Source organism: Manacus candei, unplaced genomic scaffold (assembly GCF_025592945.1).
Source record: "Manacus candei isolate 608988 ecotype Guabito, Panama unplaced genomic scaffold, ASM2559294v1 h1tg000017l, whole genome shotgun sequence".
Taxonomy (NCBI): domain Eukaryota; kingdom Metazoa; phylum Chordata; class Aves; order Passeriformes; family Pipridae; genus Manacus; species Manacus candei.
Window position 1 is genome coordinate 17,013,587 of NW_026138065.1, and position 13,914 is coordinate 17,027,500.

The window sequence follows — 13,914 nt, forward strand, 5'->3', positions numbered from 1 at the left end:
CACAATTTCTGGAATGTTACATGATGTAATATATTAAGGTACAGTGAAAAATAACGTGGACCTGCAAAAAAGTCATAGTTTTGGTCATGTTTTTTGGTTTCATTTAATTTTTCTTAATGTGAAGTGCTGATATTCATAAAAAAGTAGGGACAAAGATTACCTTATAGGTAAAAATATGTCTAGCTTTTAAATTTGGAATCAGTGCACCGAGCCAGTAAGGAGTGCATTTACTTTCATTCTCACTGTTACTTTGCTCTTCAGTAAAGGATTCCGTATGGCATATTCAGGTAGAACGTTTCATGATCTGCTATGCATAAGAGTGAGTGCTTTGAACCACTAGAAATCTGGATGTATCCTTTATATTAAATGTGGACATCTCCAAAGTATCTGAACTTTCTATTAGTATCATTTTGATTGGAAAGATGTGCTGAATTAATAGTTTTCATGTGCTGACCTCTGAGGAGTAGGCACGTTTTCACTCAGCTGTTGGTTTTGACTGTATATTAGTGTCTGTATTTAAAAAAAAATAGTAGATTTTAAAGGGATTTTTAAAGCGTAGTTCATATTCTTTCCTTTTCCCTTTAGGTAAGAAATTCATCTACACTTCTTTTTAGTGCTCTGATTACAAGAATTTTTGGGGTTAAAAGAGAGAAAGATGAAAATTCAAAAAAAAACAGGTAAGCTTCACTTTGTATGAATTGTAAGTTTGCAAAACATGACTTTAGCCAACAACAATTTATGAATGTTGCTTGCATTATGGATATACTTGATGTTACAAAAACATCTAGCTCTGCTTAAACCGTGCTGCCAAGAAGTAAGTGGTAGGGCCAAAAACGACTCCTGTTAAACCCAAAGTTAATTTGTACTCGTGTGCAATTTCACAGAAGGGGAATGGTGTTGAGAGATTTTGCCACCAGTGGCTCTTCCAAATGCCTGATGGCTCTTTTGGCCACAAACTAACCCCCATAGCTCTTGACAGCAAGGAGAGGGTGAGAAAGAGAAGAGGAACAGTGGTTACATTTGTGTTGGCTTCCCTCTAGAGCAGGCCTGGAGGCAATTTCACCCCTACTGATTTGAGATTTTTCCCTTTAGTCTTCTAACTCTAGAACGCTTTCATGTCTCTTTCCTCCAAGCTCCAAAAATTACAGCTTGCAAAGCCATTTCTCTTCCAAGGGATTCTACCCTTGGATTCTGTAGTCCAGCTTCAAATCCTCTACTATTTCCCTTTCTTAAGTAAACCCAATTCTCCTCTGACTCCTAAAACTCCCTAGTGCTGAGCATTCCTGTTTCTTTGCTCCCTCCAGTTAGTGCACAAGTACCCCCATGTTTTCTTTGGCTTTCAGCTGCTTCCTTTAGCTTTTGCAGCAAGTGAAGCATGTCCATGCCCTGTGCTCTATAACTGAGGTTTCTGCTCTAGCGGGGATGTGAAAAAAAACCCTAGACGCAGAATAAACTCATTAAAAAATACTCCTGGGTAAGCCTGTGGGGCCATGGAGTGGTCACGGTATGGATATTATGGTAACCATTTCAGAAATTCCTAATGGATTTTCACATCACAGGCAAGGTATGCAATTTCTGAAAGAAGGCAATTGTTATGATTTACCTTGAAAAATTCCAACCTTTTTTGCTCATTATATAGTGGTTTCTTACTGTTGATCTATGTAGCTAATACAATTTTCATGCATATTATGACAAACTAAATGTCCTGGGATGATACCAGTCTTTCATCTTTTAGATGTTAGATAGGTTCCATTTTAGCTGTTTGAAACAATTGATTTCAGGTATCACTTGAAAAAATTAGTTAATATACATGTATGAACATGAGGAAGAAATATGGATGGGAGACTGGAGGGAGAATTCCCTTAGAAAATGACTTCCCCCAAAACGATTTGAAATGTTAGCTCCCCTACTGCATGAAATTATTCCTACTTAGTCATAAACTCAAATCACTTCTTGCCCAAACCTGGGACTTACTCCTATAACCCCTGAAACCCAAGGAGAGCAATAAAAAGCATTTTTTATTTCTTGCCTTCTCACATCGGTTTTGTAACAGCAGTTAAAAGTTGGTTGTGGGTGGTTTTTTTTTGTTCTTGTTTTTGGTTTTGTTTTTTTTTTTTTAATTTTATTTTTTATTTTATTTTTTTTATTTTTATGTTGAGCACTTACTGAAGGAGGTACAACACACCTTGGCTTTTTTAAGCTTGTATCCCAGGGAAAAACTTCGCATTAACTTCTGCAGTGGGCAGGCAAACTGACTTCTCAAATGCATGGAGTGTGATGACATATGGAATCTGAGATTTCTGTTTGGGAAGCTGCAGAAAGTAATGCATTTGAGCATCTGTTAGGGATGGGAGATACCAGAATGAAGAAAAGGAATCTTCTACATAGCTCAATTAAATTTATTGAAAAAACATTGCATGTAGTCACTTTTGCTGTTTCCTACATGTAGTTGTCAATACAGTGAAAAAGGGAATGGGCAGACACTTCCAAAGACAGGTCACTGAGATACAGGAGGTATGAAAACGGAGACAGAGATTTGATTTCTGACTCCTGGCTCTACAGGAGAACCCTGTCGGTGGGTGTAAGGTGGGTTTTGTTTGGGAGGTGATAGGTCTGTGTTTCCGTAGTTTGGCACCACGAGGTGTCACTGTTGCTGCACAGCTCCCTGCAGCCACATCCTTGGGGTGCAGCTGTGCTTGGGCACTTAGGGAGCTCTAAACTTGTTTTGTTGAGTGTTTTGCCAGAACAGAATTCATATATTACAACAAAGTAATTTCCCCCCCCATTTCTAAATATGGCAATTTACTTCAAAAGCACTGGCATTTTTTAGCAACTTTATAGGAACTTGTGTGAAAGTCATCTGGGTTTGAGCTGCTTGTTCTATTGCCTTCAGGATGTACTGTTTGCATTAAGGGGGCAGTCTGTCCGGAGACCAACTCTCTAATGCTACCATTAGGACACTGTATAGGTTTCTAGTTTTTCTAATTTTAGATTAAGGGGTTAAATCTGTCTCTTTTGGGTCATCAGGGCTTATTGCTGGGGTATTCTGAGCATCTTTCTAAAAAAGGATGGACTTTCTGACTGTTTTCTCAAGAAGAGTTCCTATGAAACTGATAAAATTGGGGTAATGGAGAGTTTGTGTAGGCTTTAAGAAGAAAGGTTTGCTGGAGCATAAAGTATCAGTCCATCTTTTTAACTTTAGCATGGACGAAAAATGATAAATTGGAAATTTAATATGTGAAAAAGAACAACTTTGTGCAGCTCTTGCAAGTCAAAGAGAGAGAAGTCGTGTGAAGACTGTTTACAGTTATCCATGCAACTATCGAGGTTGAGCTTTATCTCTTTAGTGAAAAGAAAGTTAGAAACAGAAATCTTCTCTGGGTTTTCTCTTTCTGAGAAAGAGTGTATCAAAACTTCTAATGCTGCTGCAAGTGTGTGTGTTATTATGTATATACATGTGTGTGTGCATTTGGCTAAATGATACTCTGAATTTCAGAGAATTTACATTTGAAAAATGGTCTAGTTAACACTTACCAGTAGAGGGTTTAGTTTAGGTTTTGTATACTTAATTTGGGAATATAATTTTCTTAAATGCTATGATAATTTCAAATCTAGTCTTCTTGGAATCTAGTGTTCTTGGAATGAGATTTATAGCCACATAATACAAAGTAGTGAGGAGGGGTTGGAAAGAAGTCTCTGCAGCATTCCCATTGGTACCTGTTTACATACAAGGACTCCCTGAAACAACATCTCAGCCTCAGCCATATTGATCACCATAACTGGTCTACTCTGACCTCCAGTTGGGAGGTCTGGAGACACACCATCTATAACGCTGCTGCTTCCTTTGAGAGCGCACGCAGGATCACTCTCGAGGAGAAAAGACAACGCAGAAAGAATCGTGTCTTGCAGAATACACCACCTAAGGAGTCTTTCTGTTGTGCCTTTTGCAATCGGACATGTCTGTCTCGTATTGGCCTTATTAGCCACCAACGTGCTTGTAACAAATGTGAATAGAGCCTTTCCCAAATCTTCTTTCACGAAGCCCAACCATGAATGAATAGAATGTATTCTCTGCATATAGATGTGTCACGGTGTACTTTAGAGAAAATAACCACCCTTCTCTGAGCTCTTCACAGTGCAGGTATTTATGTTAGTGTAGTCAACCACTTCACACTTGGAAGATGCTAAGTCTGCACCCTATTTTTGCCTAGCTACCGTGGTATCAGCTGTGAGCTGTTCCCCAGCCCTGCTGCTGCTCAGCACTTGCACTGTGCACTGGGACCTTCCGTCTACCCTGGCAGAGGCTCTGGAGAGCAGGCTGCCATGACCCGGCCCCCAGGCACATTTCCCACAGGCTGCTCTGGAGTCACAGAATTATAGAATGGCTTGGGTTGGAAGGGAACTTAAAGACCATCTAGTTCCAACCCCTGGCCATGGGCAGGGACATCTTCCACAAGACCAGTTGCTCAAAGCCCCACATTCTTTCTTTTAACCCCAACCTCTACCTCAGTCCATTGGTTGCTCTTTCTGAGGACTTTGCAACATCTATATTCCAATTTTCAGATAAACCAGGATGATCCTTTTTTATTACTCTAAAGACTGAAGTTTGTTCTATGTCAAATGGCAAATTGTCTCAAAGGCAATTCCTGATCATGCACATCCTAAAAAAAAAAAAGCACAGGAAAACCAGAAGTGACTATCTCATAAAATGAGAGAAAAACCTCACCGATGTACAGAACTCACTGCTGTCTAAAGTCCTATTCAATCAATTTGTATTAAACCAAGTGTAGTACTTAGGTCTTCAACAAGCTGCTCAGTGTGGTGCCTACAAGAGGACTGGAGAGGGACTCTTGATGAGGGCATGTAGTGATAGGAAATAGGGAATGGCTTTAAATTGACAGAGGGCAGGATTAGATTAGATATTAGGAAGAAATTCTTCCTAATTTCTTAGGAGGGCAGTGAGGCACTGGAACAGGTTGCCCAAAGAATTTGTGGATGCACAATCCCTGGAATACAACATAAGTACACATGATTCCTGTTGAATGTTCCATTCCTGGCAGGCTGACATGTGTCCTGTATATCTAACTTAACAGCTGAAAAATCTGTCTTACATCAATGATGTTTTGTCAGTCTTAACAACTGTTTAACAAGTTTATTTGCAGTGCATCATACTAGGCTCTGATAGGACTTGTGAGATGAGTCTGTGTTGCCCACAGAGGAGTGGCCAGTACTATTTTGGGATAAGCCAAAATAAACTTTGGTGGCACTAATGTGGTCAAGCTGTAATGGCACATCAGTGTTCTAAAGTGGGATGGCCCTTAGGTGAGTTTCGCTGGGGGCAATACTCAGCCTGACTCTGCGCTGTGAACGCTCAGTGCTGACTGGGAGACACACCACTGGCAGAGGTCCTGGTGCCAGCTGAGGTACAGCTCTGTGTGAGGGGATGTGACTGCAGCGATGGGCCCAGGAAGAGCAGCGCTGAGGCAGCAGAGTGCTGAGCCTCTTGTGCCCGCTCCAGCAGGGAAACACAAGTACGGCTTGATTCACAAAACTGGCCTCTGAGCTCTGTACCTCTTGGACTGCGTGCTGCAAAGGGAAGGGTTGGGATTGCTTTATTTGGATCTTCTTAGTGATTCCCTAGTGGATTTTCTCTTGCAGCCTTGGCCTGTTGCAGCTTTTCAGTTGAAATACTGTGTCAGTGACAGTGAGGTTTCATGAGATGACCGAGCCATTTAAATGCCTGTGGTCCTTTTCCTCTATCTCCTTCTGTGTCACCTTCTGCAGCCTGTTCCCTCCATGCCGCTACAGTTGTTCCAGTGAATGCTTTGCGAAGTACTTATTAAGGATTTGGTGCAGTACATTGCCTTCTGAGGGGGTTGTTTTTGTTAAGGAAAAAAATCCCTTCCCCTTCTATCTGCCAAAAATAGGCCACAGTTATTTGGTTCAACTTTTTTGTTTTTAATGCTCTGGCTCTCTTTTTTTTTTATTGACTTTGACAGATATAGAAGACTTAATCTCAGAATTGTCTCAAGAAAACATGCAAAAGTTCAGGCTGACTCAGATAACTGTTACGGCTCTTACTGATTAACAGTTCAACAACAATCTACTTGTTCAAACATAATTTTGAACAAGCTTTCTAAGTGCCTTATAGTAAAAATAATGGTGATAAGGTGCTATTAACTTGTAAATTGAAGGTAAAATGTATGAAAGTTTTGTGCAGAAACAACTTGAAAACAAGCTCCTAAAAAAATCTATTTCCCTTTATGTTACTACTTCAATTACTCTGTTTGTTTTGTAAGTCTAATCTAAAACTATCTAAAATTTCCTGTAGCAGAAAATACAGACTGCCCTCCTTGAGACTGAGGATGCTCTCTGTCTGTATAATTTCTGCAGATTTTAGGAACACAATGTGTGTTTCTGTCTTTTAGGTAAAATGCTATAGAACCATTTTTACTTCAAGATTTTATCTTGTATATACAAAGTCAGAAAAATAATAAGCCTCAGTCCTACATAAACCCCAGTCTGTGTTTTTCAGGCCTAAAAACACAAATCACTGGTGTGCAAATGTGTATCTGTCCTCTCCTGAACCGGGAATATCTTCATAACATCCTGTCTTAAGTCAGCACCAGAAAATTGAACAATGATCGTGGTAAAGTGACATGAATGAAAGTTTACCCAAAGTGAAACATCCTAAAAATATATGTGCTGGCCTGGGGTAACTTTAGTCCATTCATTTGTTTTAAATAAATTAGGGGCATGATGCTAATATTTATTTCTACTAAGTGAGTAAAATACATTCTGTGAAACAAAAATTACTGTAAACTAACCACACAGGTTGGTAATTTAGTTTCTGTTGTAGTGATAAAAGTTTTCATTAATATGAATAGATGTAATTATTCTGTTTTGATCCATGCATAATGTACATATCCCTTGTTCATCAACTTCACTATATTAATTAAAAAGCAGGTACTCTTCAGAATACTCCCAGACAGCGACAAAGTGTGGGTTATTCGGAGGTAAAATTTACAATGATAATTTTGTGGTAAGAGATTAAAGAAAATAGTGTTATAGGCAGTGGTTGAACAGAGTTCTTGGAGGCTTTTTGGAGATCTATACGTATCTCTTAGTTATATTTGTGTGTGTACGTACGTTTTTATGTGCATAAACATATGCACACTCATGCATATGCATAGTTCAACTTTCTAAAAAATGTGTCTTAAAAGTAATTATATGTAAAATATTTACTTTAAACTATGTTTTAGATATAGTTTTAGGTACATGCATATATAGAGGTACATTTGTATATCAGAATTGAGTGATGATTAATATTGGTGCCCGGTTGTATCTGATGTTGGGTGGTTGTTCCCTTGTTTTTATTCTGAGCCCATTGTACGCTTGCTTCTCTTGCTAGCATAGCACCAAAAATGCTCTTGGAAAAGTGCTCTTCGCAAGTTATTTTAGTGAACTGTGTGTTGCATAATTATTCCTCCAAGTCACACTTTTCCTGATGTATTTGTTCTATGCAGGTGCTCTTTCTATACCTGATTACACAAAGAGTGTAATAAATAGCAAAACAAGAGGTATAAAAAAAACTTGTACTTAAGAGATCAAAGCAAACCAGACCATGCAGCCCTTTGGAAATCTTGGCTAGCTCTCTTGTAAATAAAAGCGGTTCTAAAGCAGAAGGTATTTAACTACTGTATTTATAAAGGTCTTGATTGGCAGTTCAGTTATTAACCTCATAAAACAGCAGCGTAAACTAGTAAGAATGTTTATTCTAGCACTACTATCTAAAGGAAAATGAAAGCCAAGATATAGTGGCATATTCTTAGTTCCTTTTAAGTACTTATTTTAGGTGTGTGTAGCATAAAAGAATGTTTTTTCAAGTAGTAAACTTAAACTATTTTGCTTACTGTTCTGGGATTGAAGTATTTTCTAATTCCTAACAAAACAAATGTTAGATTTCTTGAAGGTACAGAGTCACCACAGCTTTATTAAAGGTGCAAACCTGAATCTTTATAATGATTCTTCTTTTCTCTTCACAGTGTTTTTCATTTCATATAGAGGAAAAAGGAAATTTGAATTGTGTTTTGTAACTAATTTGATGAGGTTACGGAAGAGTTTTGCCTTTGTGTCACTGAAGAGGTGTCCTGTATCATGTTAGGTCTAGAAAAACAAGTATGCAGTAATCTTCTGTATCCTTCCTCTTTGTTTCACTAGCCGATGTATTACACCAGGTTTTTTTACAGTTGTTTTTTTTCAAATACTGTGGCTTTTGAAGCCTCCCACAAAATTACATGACCATTTTGTCTTCTATGGCAGTGCTAAAATTCTCTTATACGTGTGAAATGTTTTCTTGAAAGCAGTTTGTCAGGAGTCCTGAGAGAGTATGTGATTTCAGGAATTTAGCTCATACCTGTGTTCGTTAAATGAAATTATCTGAAGCAAATTAAAATTTGTATATAATCTCTATTTCTGAAGGAACTTGCCTGTTGCTATTGTCTTAATCTCTTAGTAAAAAAATAGTGATGATTTTCTGGTTATCCTCCAGAAGGACTGCTAATCAAGAGCTTTCATAAATATATACTTCTGAATGAATGAAACAAAATTTTAAGGGGTTATTTTTATTTCACATCAAGCTAGTATTTGAAATACTAGTGTATGTTGTGGAAAACTTTGTGCTGAATTGAAGACTAATTTACTAACTTACTAAAAACCTGTTAAATCTCAAGAATTTTGTTGTTTAAAGCAGGAACTACTGTCCACTGTAATTACAGTAGGTAGTGATGGCCAGGAAATACAGGAAGAAAAGAAAAACACTGATCTGTTAAGAAGACAAGGTTAAAATCATGGTGCCAGAGTGGGTAGTAGCTATGTGGAACCATGCAGACAGTAAAAGGATCTCTTTATTCTATTTTCTTGGTTCTCATTCAAAGTGTGACTGCTGGCAATACAGGTCAGCAGTGTCTTTGGATGAGTCAAAACCTCTAAGGATGGTCATTTCACTCTTTGAGTAGTATGTTCAAATGCACTGTTACCCTTGCCCAATTTGAAATTTCCAAGCTATGATTTGTGTCCTTTCTGTACTGTCTGCAACTACTGCAAGAAGATTAGCTCTCTAGTCTTTAATTCCTTCAAGTGGTTGTAGGTTTTTGTTAGATCTGCCCTGGACCTCCTCTTTGTCAAACAGAGCAAACCTGTGTCCTTCAGCTTCTTCTTACAGGACAGGTGCTCGAGGCCCTGTCTATCTGAGCAGCTCTTTGCTGGGCCCTCTCCTGTGTGTTCTGATCTCTTCTGAACCTGGCAGTCCAGCTTGATGGAGGATTTCATGTGCAGCCTCACTGCTTGATCTGATGCTGCATTCATCCTAATGAACATAGTCCAGTATGTAGTTTGTCCTGTTTGCAGTGAGGATGTGCCATTGGCTCCTACTGAAGTTGGCATCCACTGTAACCCCTGTTTTTTTTCCCATGGGGCTGTTGGTTTCTGAGCCAGTTTGATATTAGCCTGTGCTGATGCTCAGAATTATTCAGCCAGGTGCTGAATGTTGTTTCTCCTTGTTGAACTGCATGAGGTTTCTGTTAGCCCAAGCCTTAAGTTTCTCAAGGTCTGTCTCTACTGAAATTCTGCTGTTTGGTGTTTCATCCAGTCCCCCTAATTCAGTGCTGTCTACAGATCTGCAGAGGGTGCTTTCCATCTCTTTTCAACCAAGTTGTTGATAAAAATGTTGAGGGGTGCAGTGGCCCCAGAATTGACCTGTGGAGTGTTCCACTGGTTATCAGCCAACAACCAAACACTGAACCACTGATATCTGTTGGACCTGGTGGTCCAGCCCAAATGCTTTGTTTATCCAAGCTGTACTGCCTCAGTTTCCAAATGAGAAATCTGAGCAAAGCTGAACGTGTTTGTCAAGTACAGCATTTTCTAGTCCTTTTTAAAGTTTTTTTTCCTGAATGAAAATATAGTTTATCTGCTTTCCCTAGGAAATAAGAACAGATTCCAGTTCTCACTAGACTCTTGGATTCTCTGTGCATTTATGCACAAGTGTTTTTAGGTTGGTTTCTGTTACTTACTTGTTTTTGTATATGAAACTGAAAGCTGGCAAGTTGGAGCCTTTCAACAGTGTGTACACTCTTCCCAAACTCTGTTTATGGTGCTTGCCTTAGAATTTGAAGATTACCTCCTTGAGCTGGCAATAATGTGGTCGTTTTAGGATAAATTTAAGATTCTGCCTCTCTTTTCTCAAGTGAAGTGAAAACTGCAATTCTTATGGAGATTTTTGATTTTCAAGACAGTGTGAGCTACCTGTTCATCCTTTCAGATCCCTTTCAGGGAAAGAACAGGAATGCGAAATTGGGTGACTAAAAACAAGTTAGCCTAGTTAAGTTGCATTGTGGGATTTTTTTAATAATTCAATGAAATCAGGAGAAGCAAATATGTAAAATGTCTATTATCTATATAAATTTGTCCTTTTGAATGACAGATTTGCTAAATTCTGTCCTGGTTTTCAGGTTCTTCCAACAGCAATTGTCCTTGCAGTGCAAGGAGTAAATTTGATTCTGTTTCTGCATTACTGCTCTTTAACATAAGAGCAGTGACATATGTGACATATGTGTGGCATTATGTGACATATCATGGTTAATGATTCCACCATGAGGATTGGTATAACACGAGTAGATTATACAGGAGACAATATTTCTATAATCTCATTAAAACTATGTTCTTGGTCTTGATCTCTCTAATTGTGTCTCATCTATATTTTTTTCACATTCCAGTTCTATTTTTTCTTTTTAAATATAATATTATTTTTTCCTGTCAAATATCTGACCATACTTTTGTCCGCTGACTTGAGATGTTAGCAATATTTATATTCAAAAAGAGCACCAGAGACCCTTGCTGCCCTCAGAAGATTGTCTCCAAATCTCACCTATGCTGTACTCAAATATTAACATATTTACTGCAAATGTTCTCTAACATATCAGTTACTAAAACCAACCTACAAGGTTATAAAGCTTTGTTCTTCTGAAAAATAAATGAAAGAACAGAAGCAGGTGATCTTTGACACGTCGCAGTAAAACGATACTTATGCCCCAGTGTCACAGCAGAATTTTAATCTCCTGGACTATTCTGTTAAGTGTACAGAACAGCTTTAAAAAGAACATTGCAACGTCCATAGTTTTATTCTTAAATGTATTTTTTAAAATGCAGTTAAAAAGTCTACATACTTGCTGTGCATAAAGATGGAATATTTATTTAGAAAGACAATAGTTATACAAACATAGATTATGCATTATGCAGAATCAAGTTGCTACTGAAACAAACATAATGTATAATGACCAGACATGTCAGAGGTTGCAGCAGCATTTATGAATTTGGTTCTAGAAGTTTGATGGTAATTAATACTTCCACAAAGCAGATGAAATGAAAACTGGTAAGTACATGATTTTTAGCTTAACTTAAGCCATCCCGGGTACTACTCTGAAAATTGATAAAAGCCAAAGAACTAGTGCTAAATGAATGCAAAAACTGCTGACAATGGAGAATAATAAGGGCTTCTGGGTTAGGTTATTTTTCAGAAAAAAGTAAGACTGATCTTTGCATATTTTCTGAAGAAACGTTATCAACACTTTTAAGAATGATATATAGTTTACATAGACTTTTCCTTGAAGTTTTATAGATTTACAGTCTGCTTTGAGTAATGCCTTTCTTCTTTTTTTTTTTTTTTAATTTTTACTCCTATCACTAGTAGTTGGATTTTTTTGGAACTTAGCTGTGATTCACTCTTGTCTTCTGAGTGCTTATTGCTAGCAATTAAATTCTGACCGTCATATCATCACATGCCTTCAAAATAACTTCTTGCCAATTTATATGAACTCTATATTTTGTGAAAGATGTTTCTTTTCCCTGTTTTTCCTGCTCCAGAGTCTAGACTCAGGGGGACATAGAGAATTGTTAACAGTGATGGGTGTCACTTGATTCTGTCTGACATAGTACAGAAGATACCTCCGTATTACAATTTTTCATTAATGGAACATCTTTTCAGGTGGAAAACCTGAGTGAAAATGGAAAAGAAACTCATGTATATGTCTCTACACAAACACTCTTTTGTCAGTCTTTCTTGTGAGTGCTAAAACATGGCTGCTGTCTCTAACCATCAAAATGAAACCTTTTGTGAATGGACTGTACTCTAACATAGTCGTCTGGCTTTTCTGCAAAGTTACTTGCATATGAGAAAGCACTGAGGTTGTTAAACTGCAAAGTATCTGAGATGTAAATATTGTATCTTCCTATCTATGTACTGCAGTATTCTGCGTGTATACAGTTTTACAGATTATTTTTGCTAGTGAATTTAGGAGGATATGGGTGCTCCCATTAGTTTCTCTCTCAGCCTTTCTACATCAAGCATCATTTTAATTATGTACTTGAATGACATTTTACATCGGGGAGAGGGATTTTGTTGTAAGCATCATCAGGCCATTGATAACTTCTCTGTTTCATTACTGTAGTTCTTCTTTCAGTAAATAACCTTCCACTAATTCGTTATTTAGGTCTCAGTAATCCCATTTGAAATTCTGGATTGTGTAATTGTGCTACTTTGAGTTACTAACAGGAAAAAAGAAAATATTGTTTCGGAGTCTGTGGTTTAACATACTATCAAAGATGAGCTCTGAAGCAATATAAAAATAGTTTCAACTGGACATGGGGAAAAATACTAGTATCTTAAGGCTCTTCTCAGTTACTTCCTTTATAAACACATTTTAGGGTGAGTAGATGTAAAATCTTGTGATCTGCAAAATGTTTGGTTTAAGAATTTAATTATGGTAGCTGTGTTGCCAAACATCTGTGTTTGAACTGTGTCAGTGACTAATGGAAAGATAGTTATCTATAGATATTTTTAATTTAAACCTATCATTCCCTGTCAGATATATTTTAGAATAGGGGGGAAGAGTTTGTTTCATGAAAACTGTTAGCAGTGGGTTTTGGGTTGTTTTAGTCCCCTTGATATGTTCCTATATAGGTGTATCAGGAACTTATCTCCTTTTAAAGATATGGACAGCTTAATAATTATGAAGTCTAACTGACATAAGTGTGTATATGTACATGCATGAATCTGTTTATAATAGCAACATGAGACATATCTTGGTTGGTATTCATTTTTCACAGGAGTACTTTTTTGATTAAATTAATAGAAAATATGTGGTTTAGTGTCATGAACATTTTGGAAAAGCAGAACTATTACATTTTTTTGTTGTTCCAGTCGCAGTTACGATACTAAAATACTTGTGTGTACCTAATAATATGTACATGTTTCCAGGGGCAAAAAAGATGGTCAGTATCAAAAATGAAACAACTAAATACCTCTATTTTATTCTGTCTAGCTGTTTTTCTTTCTGCTTATTCCCTGTTGCACATATCCCTGCCTTGACATCCCCAGGTAGTGGATTCACACTTAAAATGGTGCTCTGTATTTTTGAGAACACCTTTGCATTTTGCAACACTTTTGCTAGTGTGTAGTCTTTCTTGTTTCCTCTCTGAACTGGAGGCCCTGTAACAGTCTGCTCAGACAGTTGTCTCTCTCTTTTTCTGAAAGTGCCTATGGAGATCTTTTCTGCAGCTACTGTTGATTAATGGTATTGATTAGGCTGCCTTCTCCGCTCACGTAAGCTGTGGAGCAATAAACCAAGTGGGAGGGTATGTAAACTACCCACTTCAGTAGTTATCATTTTCTTTTCCTCTCAAAAAGGTTCATGAAACCATGCTAATCACAAAGAATTTTGAGACTTTGTAAGGATATTCCATTCCATTATTTAATATTGATTCAAATGTGGCTGCTGAATTTTTAATACGTTAAAAATGGACCTTTAAAAGTACTTGTGTGAAATACTACTTGTATATAGTCTTCTCTTAAACCTC

General features: G+C 37.5%; 1 protein-coding gene across 7 annotated transcripts in view; it reads left to right on the forward strand.

Moving 5' to 3' along the window:
• Positions 1 to 13,914, forward strand: part of THADA (THADA armadillo repeat containing) — a 162,288-nt gene that overhangs the window by 41,629 nt on the left and 106,745 nt on the right. For all 7 annotated transcript variants that reach the window (XR_007903853.1, XM_051783093.1, XM_051783094.1 and 4 more), the window contains one exon: positions 586 to 677. Coding sequence is in view for 6 of the 7 variants with exons in the window: in XM_051783093.1 (XP_051639053.1) it covers positions 586 to 677 (92 nt within the window). In the remaining variant the exon portion in view is untranslated. The remainder of the gene's footprint in view (positions 1 to 585; positions 678 to 13,914) is intronic.